The sequence below is a fragment of the Ammodytes marinus genome (genome assembly GCF_949987685.1).
Source record: "Ammodytes marinus genome assembly, chromosome: 3".
Classification (NCBI taxonomy): Eukaryota; Metazoa; Chordata; class Actinopteri; order Uranoscopiformes; family Ammodytidae; genus Ammodytes; species Ammodytes marinus.
Genome location: NC_137232.1, coordinates 22,126,868 through 22,140,887, shown reverse-complemented (window position 1 = coordinate 22,140,887; position 14,020 = coordinate 22,126,868). Strand labels below are relative to the sequence as shown.

General features: G+C 41.7%; 1 protein-coding gene across 2 annotated transcripts; it reads right to left on the bottom strand.

The window, feature by feature from the left end:
- Positions 1 to 1,316: 1,316 nt before the first annotated feature.
- relb (v-rel avian reticuloendotheliosis viral oncogene homolog B) lies at positions 1,317 to 11,269 on the bottom strand. Of its 2 annotated transcripts, XM_080053785.1 has the most exons (11): positions 11,002 to 11,269; positions 10,754 to 10,774; positions 9,575 to 9,702; positions 6,700 to 7,014; positions 5,729 to 5,895; positions 5,508 to 5,599; positions 5,239 to 5,370; positions 5,019 to 5,123; positions 4,242 to 4,457; positions 4,023 to 4,094; positions 1,317 to 3,344 (listed from the first exon to the last, which is right to left on the bottom strand). In XM_080053785.1, the coding sequence occupies exons 1-11, from the start codon at positions 11,033 to 11,035 to the stop codon at positions 2,893 to 2,895; spliced, it is 1,734 nt and encodes a 577-aa protein (XP_079909911.1). In that variant the 5' UTR covers positions 11,036 to 11,269; the 3' UTR covers positions 1,317 to 2,892. The 2 variants fall into 2 exon arrangements, with proteins under 2 accessions (XP_079909911.1, XP_079909912.1); XM_080053786.1 differs by lacking the exons at positions 9,575 to 9,702; positions 10,754 to 10,774; positions 11,002 to 11,269 and adding an exon at positions 8,365 to 8,559.
- Positions 11,270 to 14,020: the final 2,751 nt, after the last annotated feature.

The window sequence follows — 14,020 nt, the reverse complement described above, 5'->3', positions numbered from 1 at the left end:
ATTAATATCAAAGAAACAAATTAAACAGTCTCTGAAGTTTTTAAGACACATTCCCCTCAGTGTGACTAAGGTTTTGGGAGCAAACACTATAGTGATCCTGAATTACCTAATACTTACACCTACAGGTGTTAAATAAGGCTGGGTTACAGCTGAATTCAGTAAATACACGCTTTGATGAGGCTTTAAGTTTTTATTGAACCATGGTTTTTCCTGCCTTTTAGCAGGGAGATGGCCATGTGTTCAAACTGATAGTGTGGGCATGTCCAGACTAGTCCTAGCAGTGGGGAATAGTGGTACCATTTCACAGGAAATAATAATGTGTATCTCTGGGTGTACACTAGATAAAAGGCTTTGGAAATCAGCCCAGTGTGGAGTTTCCCAGAAACTGAAATAGCCATTCAGTTCAAGTCAACAATGACGGCCCAGAAAAAAGGTAACACCTGCCTAAGTGTGTGTTAAATATAAAATGACACTTCTATTGACCGTTTACTGTTCAGGAAAAGAAAGTTTTCTTTTGTGAGTTTGATAGTGAACAAAGTGGAACTTTTAGTTCACCAATCACTTAAATAAGCTCTAAATGAATATGCAACATATGAATTATTTCTAACTTCTCAAATCTGATTTAGTGTTTTCTAGGCTATTATTATAAATTGTATGTTTTTGGTTTTCAGACGGTTGGTGAGACAAAACAAATCCCTTCAAAGATGCTATTTTGGCCTCTAGGAACATATGATGGACGTTTCCCCACTGGTGAATGTGTATCCATGGTAGACTCCAACCCAAAAAACGATATAAATGTGCTGTAACACCTTTATTTGGACGCTAACAGAAGAAGACACTAACCTTTTAAAATGAAGGTTAGATAGTGGTGTAAATTTCCCAATCCATGAAATTTTGCTGAAGTGGCGTTACAAGTTCCTCAATAAGGCCTGACAAAAATATCTGCAGACCACACACATTTAGAGATTTTTTTCAACCCAGATTACTGTAAAATGTGACAGAATAGTCTTTGTGATGCTATGACTAAAATCGTGAACAACAGACAAAATCCGAGCTTTTCTCTCTAATATTCTTGGGCAAATGAGTCGTTCAAGATTGTCTCTGTGACTTGTTGTTGCCAAGGTTCATTGTTTTTATAAGTGAGCAAGCGGGTTAGGAATGTGTGTAGGCAGCTGGAGAGAGGTCACGTTCCAAAGTATCTACATCTCTTTTTTGTCACAGTTTAAACTCTGGTTTTCTTTTGATGTCTAATGGACAGCAGCAGCCAGTTTCAGAGGAAGTAAGGAAAAGACAAAAATAACACACTGACATTTTATTTTTTTTGGAAATATTTACACTACTGTAATATGGCAAAGGGGGCGGTCTTGGACTCATGACAGGAATGCTCAGCACAAGAGTGAAACTGCAGAACAAAAGAAACTTGACACACAGAGCTATTATGAGGAGGACTGGTTTCTATTGCATTTAGGTCGATTAAATATTAAACAAGCCAGCTGTTTGCGACGGCAACAGCAACAGAGAGTAATAACAGACAAGAGCAATGTGAAGAACAAATCTGAAACAACTAAAAGGCCATTCACAATGAAAATCACTAATAGAAGGAAGGTCGATTTCCCCAAATTCATGTTGTAGCAAAAACAAGACAAACCATTCAGAAACATAATATTTAAGTCTTGCCTTATCAATGATTTACTTCGATAGACAGCGATTTATGACAGGGTTTTCATTGTTCCCAGGTTACAAAGTTTTATGAGTTCTCTTTTGAAGCTCCACGCTGACTGTGAGAATCACTTTCTTCTGAACTTAAGCCTTAAGAGCAATGCTAGCAGCATTTAATTTAGGAATGATAACCTGCACCTGGTTGCTTAAGCCTCGACCAGCAAGGCCTATGGACACAGATAAAGATATGGGCTTAGTGAGAGGGCAACAGAGACGACTTGTGAAACAAAATGAGTCAAACACATTGCATATAGTGCAAGCAGCCAGAGCAAAGGAGGCCTTTTGGGACAACATAATCTCATCCGGCTGTAAACCCTAGGAAAGGTGTGACATTATGGCAACAATAATCTTATTCGCATTCTTGCCGAGGGTTGGATGAGAAGTTCATAAACACCACTTGTTTGTTAAATATGAAGCTGAAGCTTAGCACAAAGACTGAAAATGGTGAAACAGTGAGTGTGGCTCTGTCCAAGGGTAACCAAATGTGGCTAACAGTACCTGGTAAACACATTACATGTGGCTAGCAGTACCTGTTAGACAAGTTACATGGCGTTTGTTTCATTGTTCTTAAAGAGGACCTATGATGCTTTTTGACTTTTATGACCTATAAACGTTGTTATGATGATTCATAGTCATGCTTAACCATACTAAATTATCAAATAATGACTTACATGCATTTCGACGTATTCCCTGCTGACCGTCTGGGGTGTCTGTGCAGAGCACTAAACACTATTCTAGCCAGTCGAGAAGTCACGTCTTCAAAGCGGTCTACCCTTTCATAATTTGTGACGTCGCATAAAAATTTGTAACGTGACCACGCGGATGTTTCCATGTGGTAATGCTGTCACTTCCCTGTTCGCGTCTGCCTCGCGCCCTTATAGGTCCATGCTCGCGCTTCCCGCCACTGAAAGTGTTCCGGAAGGAAGGTAACCAATCACAACGGAGTGATGTGATTCGTGTCAGGTTGCTCTATAGCAGTGTAAAACAAGAAATTAAGACCAGAAAAGTAGTATAATAGGTCCTCTTTAAAAAACCCAGTCTTTGCACAAAGCTAAGCTAACCGACTGCTGGCATCAGCTTCATAGTTACCGTACAGACATGAGAGAGCCACCAGTGGACGGAGAGGGTTCTGTAAGAGAGTAACATGATACATTTATCCTAACTATCCCGTCCTCATTGCTCCTCTTCCGTCTTCACCTGCACCATGTTGGAGGGGCTGTCCTGTGCCTCCGTCTGCGGCGTCTGGTTCTCGTTGACGAGCATGTTGAACTGGAAGTCACTGTACTGGGAAAAGTCCTGAGTGAAGGAGCCAAAGTTCTGGTTAAAGTTCATGTCTACGTTGGAAAACATGGCGCTTGCGTCGGGCCCCTGCTCAAAGCCAGCGGGCAAGGATGATGCAAGGCTCGGGTCAGATATCGCTTCCCATATTAGAGGCATATCCAGCAACTGATTGAAGATGGCCGTCGCTGTCGCATCTGCGCCATTGTTAGAGTCCTGGGGTTCGTTGTAACACATTTCCCCTGAAGCAGAGGTCCCGGGCTGGGCAGCACAAAGCCTGTCGTCCTGAGACATCATCGTTGGAAGCGGCGGGAAGTGGAAAGGCAGCTCTGCTGCAGGTGCACTTTCTGCGGATTGTGTTACAGAGAAAGTAAATACCAGTTAGAAATATGAAGCAAGTTCAGTTATTACGCAGTGAACTTTATACCTGGATCATTCCATGTGATTTGTTATTTCAAGAGTTGAGCACCATCCATGTGCATTGAAGCGATTAAAGGTCAATGATTCTGGAGAATACTTGTTGTCAAAATCAGTGAAAATCTCCTCAATATCTGCTACCTGTCCGTACTGTGTGAGCGATGAAAACTGTAAACTGTCATGTTGGGCCCAATTTGTTTACATACCAGTTTACATATCTTAGGCTGTGTATGAACCCCCCCCCCCCCCAAAAAAAAAAAAATCAGTGTACACACAGTATGGACAGGTAGCAGATCATGATGAGATATTCACTGATTTTGACAAAATAGTGATTTTGAAAACAAGCGTTCTCCAGAACGGCTGACTCCTTTTAAAGCATTCTGTGTGGGTTAAACACAAGGTGCGATTGATAAAAAAACCCATTGTCAATCGTTAATGTTTTTTGTAACACCTCAGCTTTTCCAGCTACAACCAGTCAAAATGTCAGCTGTGACAAAGGCTGTTACTACTTGCCTCCACCTTATTCTATTTTAAATATGGGAAAAAGCCAACATGAATAACATCAAATCCAAACGGAAGTAAAAGAAAGGACAAGGTTCAATCCTCACCTGTCGCACACGATTTCTCTCTGAAACTGATGTCCGACTTTATCTTTCTCTTCCGCTTCACCTCATATGGATCTGAAATGAGGACAATTCAGAAATGAATCTCCTGCTTTTGGATCTTGCTTCCCAATTATCTGACAGTAAAAATACATTTTAAACCATTTTAGCAGACAGACAGTAGCCATCCAAGATAATAACCCAGTGCTGTCCGGCCCAACTCACCCGGGTTGTGTGGCAGGTATGTAAAGTGGATTGGCTCGCTCTCCATCTGATCTGAGAGGCGCCGCAGGACTACGCTGACTTCCACCTCCTCTGTAAGGTCCTGGTCCTGGTAGGGAGGCGTCTTGAACACGATGGCGATCTGCCGGTGCACGTCGGTCTGGGCAAACTCGCCGCTCCCCTTCCACGACCCGTGCCTGAAGATGATCTCGATGTCATCTGTGGATCATTCAAATTAAATAATTTCAACATTTGAGGTTATAGATTACACAAACAAGCAAAAGATTGTTCAACCAAAGCTTAATTTATTATTATTATTATTATTATAATTTTTTAATTAATGATGTGCATCTTTCATTCTACAGGGGTAGAAAAATAACAGAAAACACATTTTACTGCAAAAACCCTGCCGTTAATACCAATGTGGTGAGGCACAATTGTTTTTATGTTGACACTAGCAATAAAAACCAGCTATTCTAGTTCGGCCATGTGACAAACACCATTTTTATACAGGAGTTTCCAAGGCAGCGCAAGAAGGCAAGTCTATGTGCAAACAAAGCTAGCTAGCTAAAGCAAGGGGGGAAAAATGAGAATAAGATGATGAAGAATAAATGATCTGTGTGTAATCTTTGGCCTATCTTATTGCTTGTTTATTTTATTATTTAGTCTGATAGGTTTGGTCTGGTATGTATCTGATGCAGCAGAGTATGACCCAACTCTTGCTGTGAAAACTGAGCTCGTCCCATTTACTCTGGACATAAAGCTCAGTGATCCTCTTACCTTTCTGCACCTTATCGCACAACATGTAGATCTCCGTCTTGCCGATGCAGGATCCTCTGTTCTGATTCAAACAGCTGATCTTTAGCTGAGATGTAGTTGTGGCCTCTGTGATATAAGACATTTAAAAAAAACATTAAAAGAATGAGTGAGAAATAGGAAAAAGCTATTCTGTCATACTGTGATCAGGAGTCACAAGTGTATGTTTTTGCCAATGTCTTACTCTTGTCATAGATGGGGTTGGACAGCACTGGGCTTAGAGTGTCTTTTCTGCTGTCTTCCCACTCAAGCTCACACTGAAAACACAGACGAACAGCATTCATGTCCATGTCCTCAATGCCCTTCGAGTGACCGACTGGGGAATAAAAAGCCAAAAGATCAGTCATGAGGTCTGTTTCAATTGGAAGAAAAAAACAGTTTCATCCTTTATTTATTTGGATTTATAGAGAGATGACAATGTTAATATCAAGTTCCGGTGTGTATCCATCTTACTTTGAAAGGGGTCAATATTTTGGCTTCTTCTCTTGGCAAGTGAAACATCAAGCTCCTTCCTCCTTACACACTGGATACCAAGGTTAGCAAAGCTGCAAATGCGAAACGTAAAAATAAAGAAGAAAGACATTTTATCACGTCATTTTTTATGATCATTGGGAGAATGTGAAAAAGGCTTGAAACATGTTTTAATGGTAAAAGTCTGAGAGACAGATGTGCACCTGTGACGTCGGTTGCTGTGAGGATTGAACGTGACCACGCAGATTCCTGAACCGTCCGGGCAGTCTTTACCCACAAGGCAGTGGGGGTGAGGCCGGTGTGGGGGGTCTTTAGTCACCAAGGAAGCGGTGACTGTGACCCTCTTTAATCGGTCAATGGGACCCTGAATCTGAAAGAGGGAATGGGACAGTGAGATGAGAGAGTTGAAGGAAGATGAAGACAGAGAAATACAAGGCAGCATTAAACACATCAGACATACATCTTGTTTCTGTTATTCTGTTATTTAGGACTAGTTGCAACATGATGATTTCATCCCTTTGATTAAAAAATGGAGGGAGCCATCACGTTCTGAAAAGTGAGAAAATTGGAGTAAATAGAAATTTAAATATGCAGCAGATGCTGCCTGAGGAGAAGGGCCAAGCAATTCAGAATAACTGCCAATCAAAAGCCTTTTTTGTGTTCTTCATGCTGTATTTTTGCATTCATTTACCATAGATATTAATATTCTAACTACTAGCTTTTCTACATAAAATTGTTATCAATGTTTAATAATGCTTTCCCATTTTTAAAGAAACCTGATCATCAGTGCCTGAAGTACCAGTTTCACCAGGAAGAAATTGACCTGACCAATACAAATATTAAGCATGTCTTTTACTTACTTTTTTTAAACTTTAATACAAGGGGGTGAATATGAGTGTGAGTGTATAGTAGGAGTGTTTGTTTGTGTGCAGACAGGGGATAAACCCCCTGTTTTTGACCACACTTTGGGCTGGGATTTGTGGGGACTTTCTAATTTACTCTTAGCAACCCACATTCTTCCAGCTCCGCCCATCTTCACTGGTCGACTTAGGGGGTTGTTGTGTTCATACCAAACAAAATCAGCTGTGGTTAAAAACCTCAAACTGTCTCTCTGAGAGCTAGTAAACCCCCCTTTAAGGTCTGAGACCCAAGTTCAACTGTATTGTGAATCTACCTCGATGGCAGGCTGAGTCTTGCTGGTTTCGGTGCTGGACGACCCCAGGATGCTGCCGGCCGAGCGTCCCTCACACTCGTAGCGAAACCTCATGCCTCTCTCCTTGGGCTCCTCCACCACCACCAGTTTGGGATTGTCCAGGATACGCTCCAGCATGTGTGTGTCGTCTCCCCGGCTCTGAGAGGGAACGCCCCCCGAGCTCCTGGAGCCCAGCAGACAGGAGGAGGCTCGACCTCGGCGAGAGGAGCCCGAAGGATGAGCCATCTCCCTGGAGCCGCACGCCTGCTGCAAGGGCTGAGGGAAGGCGCACGCTGGCTGTGGTGGACACAAAATGACAACACTTGATGTAACTTTTTGTTTTATTTATCAGGTTAGGAAAGTATTATGCAGCAGAGACCTACCAAAGACTGCAGCGCAATAATAAGCAGACAAAACAAATCACAATTAAGGATGGAATCATTAACTATGGAGTCTACAGTGCTCTAAAAGGTTCATACAGTTTCATCTATTTAATTTCCTCATAGAAAAACAACACAGAAAGACTGCGTCTTCCGCTTCCGTCCTTACGTTAGGGACAGAAGTCTCAGATGACATGTCTTGTCATCTGAAATAATGATTACAAGATAAACTCTTGAAATGATTGTGGTGACCACAATCAACCAAACTTCCATCAACGTTTCTTAACATGTTACTAAAGAGAAACATTCATCAAGATATTTTCAACAGACGGCAACTTTTAACCATATTCTCTTCTGCTGTTAAATTATCCACAAAGTTACATTTTCTGAGATTAGGATTTTACATGAAAACATTTGGTGACCCTGTTTAATATCTAACCAGTGACCATCTGAAGTCTAACTGTTTTGAGTCCAGTGTCTAGTTGGGGTCCCATTTCATGTTTCAAAAAGTCCCTGAAATGCAATAGAGACTTCCTCTTTTCTACCCCATTAATAATTTCATTGGCCCCCAGGTTGTGAGCCACTGGACTGGACCGTACTGTACATATTTAGTTAAAACTAGCTAAGTCATGTTATAACATTACAGGTAAGATTTCCCCGAAGAACCAGCACTTTTGATACTGAATATATTTCACTGATGATACATTTTGAATGTAAAGAATTTTATTTGTATTTAGGATATTTTAGCACACTTGTTATTGCACTTTTAATTAAGTAAAAGGTCTAAGTGCAACTAATGGCTATAGGCTTCCCTGTAGCATTAGGAAATAACATCAACTCCCAACACACATAAACATTGAACATCAGTTTTTCTAAAGTAAAGAACACAAGAACCAGATGTCTGTCATCCATTATAGCAGACATCACTGTAGGTGAAGCTTTCTGCATCAGGGCTGCAGTGAAACAAAGCAGCAAAACTGAGTCAATGCGTGTTTGTCGTACATACATGTGCTTTGTATCAGCAATAAACAATGTGCTCTTTGACTCCTCCTTGTGTATGTTATTGTCTTATTTTTCTGTAACACCGCAGAACACCAAGCTTTTCTGTTCCCACTCACACTTTGAATACATCACACGGTGCAGATTTTACTCCCTGTCTTTACTCAACAATTTCTGCCAGGTTAGGCCCCTGAGTTTGGCTTCCACGTAAAAGTAAAAAAAAAAAGTATAATACTTATAAAGTATTAACTTCACAAGAAACACTCACAATTAAAAGTCTATCTGGAGCGTCAGTTCAACAACAGATGAATGATTCAAACCTGCAGGGAACAAAGAAGGATAGAAGTTTGCCTCTTTGTCGCCTGTGTAGCAGTTAATCAAGCTGAGAGAACCATCGATGTAGAGATCTGGCTGTTGCCTCTGCATGAGGTCATGTTTCACAATATCCTGTCGAGCCACAGATGTCTTTTGTCAAAGAAGTGTGTGTGTGTGTGTGTGTGTGTGGGTCTGCAAGCGTGTTAGCCGGGGCATACCTTTTAGTCTTAAAACACCAGAGCTTAACAAAAGCCAACGAACAGGAAATAGGAAGTCGGCTCAATATGATCTGAATCGACCAATTGGAGAAGCGGCGCGGGGCGAAGTATGCGACCTCTCAACCCACAGTGGGTTTGGCTAGTAAACAGAGAGGGCTAGCAAACTGAAAGTAGGAGTCACATTACGGTTCTTCCAACCTCCTCCTCTCCCTCTCAACATCCTCCCAGAGAAAGCATGCAGAGGAGGTGTGTCAGCCTCTATCACGCGCAGCAAATACTTTTACACACACACACACACGCGCACACACACACGCACGCACACACGCACACGCCGGATAAAAACATCAGCGGTTTCCCTTGACCCCTTCTTCATAACCTGTCTGTGTCGGCTACAGCGTCACAACAACAGTCTTATCAGTTTACAGCAATTAGGATCTCCCCGCTGTCTGTAAACCACGTGCTTTACCGTAAGAGCGGCCTGGCTGCCTGACTGTACAACAACAAAACACCAGACCGTCTGCAGGCTACATGCACTAAACTGCAGTGTCTTCTACATTTACAGTAATCCTTTAAAAAAAGTATTTTTATATTCTAGCAGAGATGAAGTCCAACTGAAGCTTCCTTTGTCATCAAGTTATATATTAACCAGCTTTAAAAAAGCAGAATGAAGGCAACATGACAAAATAACTGACGAATCACACCGATATGTGAACATTTGTACCTGCCCAGATCAATTACTCAAGTCACTTGCCAACAACATGTGTGTAGTCTAGGGCTGCAGATATATATATTGTCAAAGCCTACTGCTGCCATGTTTTCCCCAAAATGGCCACAAACCCACATCTGACACCTGCACCAGAGACCCAAACAACACACATGACTACAGTAGTACACATTTATCACACTGCATGAACACCCCCTTGGTTGTTATTTGGACACACTAACCTGATATCCTGTGCCTCTTGCCACTAGCATGGGCTGTCGGACCCTGGCGGGGTCAGGGAGCTCAGCAGGAGGGCGAGGAGGTCCAGGGAGGGGACCTATATGTTCTGTGAGGATTTCTTGAATGAGGTCTATAAAGAAAGGTTATATTATTTAACAGATATCAGATGGCAAACTATGCAAATCGAGACATTGTGTTTTTCTATTTTATTTACATGATTAATTTCTGTATTTACTTTACATGCTTGATGCTTTAGCAGTGTGAGTTAAAAAAAACTTTGCCTTTACAAGCTGAACTTTAAAGTGTCATTTACTCCTAGTCTGTTATCATCCAAAGTTAGGCATCAATACTGGTTAACTGTTGTTAAAAGTGGTAAAACATACACTGTTGGTATGGTTACCATCAGTAGTCTGTACCATGCACAAGGATTTATATCTGTGGTTGAGGTCTACACAGTGTCTGACACCTGCCTACACAACAGACACTAGAGTTTTCTGCAGCCACGGTGTATAACATTTTAACATAGCAGTCAAAAATATGTAGATAAACATTGATTTCTCTGACAATATAGAGAAAATAGCCTGTAACAACTTTGGATAATCAGGTGATGATTAAATAAATCAATTAAGGCAACATGTGACAAAAACTTAAACAAATGTCATGGTTTGTTATATTTCTATGCATGTATGTATCTGCAGGTTGCAATACATTTGAATATGTAGTCTTAGGGTTATTTATTTATATGTTGTACTATTTTCTAACTTTACAGAGGCTGAATAATAGTAATACAAATAATAATAGGAGGATTAATAAATAAAAATAGGTTGCAGCCTTAAATGCAGTAAGTAGCCTATTTTAAAAGACACATTGACAGCTTTATATTGCCATTTGCTTGATTTTCTTAAACTGTTTTTTAATATGTCATCTGCAATGTTTAATGTTGGACCTTCGAGCGACTTAACCACAGATACATCACAACTCTAGATGAGGAAGGAGAAATAGGCTACTAATAATTGTCTTACTTCTCCTTTTTCATGAGGTCGCCTTAGGTCACACACTCTGCCTTAAAGTCTTAACCCTCACATGCATGACTCTCTTTGTCTTTTTGGGGGCAAAAAGTAAAAACAAAAACAGAAACAATAATACTTACAATAAATTAAAAACAAAGAGCCCATACTCACCGAAGTCTGCAACCCCCGTCTCTGCAGGACAAACAGAAAAATCAACTGTCACTCTGTCAGTGTTATTATGAACTGTCAAACCAACACTAAGCGGAGCGGTGAGAGCCGGGTAGCAGTGCTCAGATCCCGGGGATGGGTGTTGGCTCCGCTGACAAATCACATGGTGATGATGTCAACCCCTCGCTCACCCGCGCGAACACACATAAAGCCCACACGCATATGTTTGAAGATTAACGCTTGAAACATACCAGAAGTCCCGTTGAAGCGGTCCATGTCTTTCATCGCCTGTGAGGAGTCTTAAAAGACCATACACTCACGTCGTCGTGTCCTTGAATTATTTCCAAACCGGATAATTTCCGGTATTTGTCTTCTTTTAAGGGTAATCGAGATCAATACGCGTCTCTCTCTTTAAAACCAGCTCTGGTAAAGACAGGTTAGAAACCGTCGGTGGGTGTGTGTGCCGATCCGTGAAAATGAGTCTGACCCTTTATCAGCCATGTGTTGAATTATGTCTGAGGAGAAGATTGCCTACTTTGCTTTGCCTCCCTAAGTTTTGTGTTTCCGCAGCAGCCTCGCTCTGATTGGCTGACTCGGGGCGTGGAAATCCCCTAAGCCTCACGTCACCGCCCCGTCGGGAAACTACCCCCCGCCCAGCTACAGGCAAACATGGAACAGCCCTCACCAAGCTGAACGTAATAATGTTCACTGAAATATTCATCACGTACAAGAGTACAGTCAAGAAAATATTACTTTTTGTTCCATTAGGTAATCTTTTTTTTTTTCTTAAGCAATGCATCAGATTCATTTGTATATTCTTAACAATTTTCAACCAAAATTAGCCTACCCTACATCCCATCACACGCACGTATTTGCAACCAAAGCTTGGGGCCAAAACCGGCCTTTAGGAGAAAGCAAAATATTTGTCCTGGTTGCATCATGACACTGCATCCCATTTCCCATAAACTGGGGGAGAAGTGGGAAATCCTCACTTCAACTTGAATATAGTTACCAAACTGCACCAATGATCTCTCAGCACGTTTGGCAACGGACCCTAAAAATAAAATAAAGTGACGTAACCAAACTTCTCCTTACCTTCACCTTTGGATATAAGCACAAGTCACAGTGCCCAACTGTGACACCTGCTGGCAGCACGGAAGACAAGCGACTTAAAGGAAATAGAAAGCGAAAGTTGAGGCGTTTAGAGGAAGGACTGACAAGTAAAAACGACAACAAAAAAGCTGCAGCGGTGATATAAATAAGAAAGCTATAACCATGAGAAAAATCCCAAGGGTGTGGGGGTAAGAGGGACACTGGACAAAATGGCAATCTGTAGATGAGCAGTGTCTGGGTGAATTTTAAAAACATTGTATGATAATTGAACAGGTTTCACAACCAGGGAAATGATTCACATGATAGGAAAAGAGGCAGAGCCGGCCCGAGGCATAAGCGAACTAAGCGGCCGCTTAGGGCCCCCGACTGCCTGGGGGCCCCCCCCCCCCTTTTTTTAGTTTGTGTGTTAGATATTAACATCATATTATGCAAATGTGAGTTATCATACAAAAAAAGGAATAAAATGTTTTGGTCTAGATAATTAATAGCCTAAAAATGTAATCAGTTCATCTGGGAGGAAATCCGAAATTATCTGATCATGTCACGTTCACATCCATGCACAGTGTGTATTGAGTTTATTTAAAAACAATTGGAAATGGGGCTGCCCTCAGTTGCCCATGCACTGTGTATAGTCTATAACCTATTTCAGCCTTGTCTGTGAAAAAAAGATACAGTAGCTGGACAACAGAGTTCTTCTGCTTAGTTCCTCACACTGCGTTTAAATGCATTCATTGGGGTGCTCCGGTGGCGTAGTGGATAGAGCGCGTACCATATAGAGCTGTTAAGCGGAAGTTTCTTACTTCCGGGGCATGGGGCCTATCGGCTCGAAAAATTACAACGGTAGTCAATGGAAAGAAATGTATTATTTTCTGGTCCCAGTCATGAAATGCCTTCGATTACACATATGTTTTGTATGGATTTAGATGGTATTTTTTCGTGCAAAGAATGGAACAATTTAGCGAGTATAAACTGGATACGGTCAGGTTTTGTGCAGAGCGCTTTTGTGGACTACGGCTCTTCGCTGCTCTTGACGCTTATGATATACGTCACCACCACTCGCACCGGCTTAGCTCCGAAACATGGCTGTGTCAATAATGCACTTTACTGCCTTCTTTCAAGGACAAGACAAAAGTCTTCACCGTGGCGAAAACCACTACACAAGTGGACATGTGGAGAGTTTCAATTTCTCGAGTGGGGAGATTGTTGGCGTTGTCCACGCCAGCCATTAGCATTAGCACTGTCAGTCGAGAAGTGGAGGGAATGTGTTGAGGTGACGTCACAGAGGCGACAAGACTTGTAGTTGTTCCAGTAACATTTTTTCAAAAGCCGTTAGACGAATAGTCATACAACATACCGTCAAACTCTTCACATGAAAAATTATCATTTAGACCCATACAAAACATATATGTAATCCAAGGCATTTAATGACTGGGACCAGAAAATAGTAGATTACTTTCCATAGACTCCCATACATTTTTTTTCAGCCGATAGGCCCCATGCCCCGTAATTCCGTCACTTCCGCTTAACAGCTCTATTGGCTCCGGCCTTCGTTGCAGTGGTCGCGGGTTCGAATCTGACCCGTGGACCTTTACTGCAGGTCATCCCCTCTCTCTCTCCGTCTCCCCATTTCAACGCTGTACTATCTAATAAAAAAGCTTGAAAATGCAAAAAAAATAATCTTAAATGCTTTCATTATATTACAGAGAAATATGTCCCGTAAAAGAAAAAGAGCTCCAAGCCCAACCCAGAGGACCCTCCATAACATTTTATTTTATATTAATATTTTTATGGAAAATCCATGTGTCCTTCTTCAATAGCTTCTAATTAATCAGACCCAGTGTCTCCAAATTATTTGTTCACACAAAATTTCTCAGATTTAGCCTCATAATTTTCCTCTCAAAGTGCACCAGATTCATGCATTTCACTTCTCCCGGGGGGCATACCCCCGGACCCCCCTAGGAGGGTCTGAATCTCGGCTGTCTAATATTTTCGCACAGTGGAGGCACTAGCGGAAAACACTGGGTGTGTGAATGATATTTAACAAAGATCTATAGTTTCAGCAGCGCTAACATTGGAGAGGGGTCCCCTAATCATATTTCGCTTAGGGCCACCTGAAGGCTTGGGCCGGCTCTGAAAAGAGGTACACCTAAACACCTG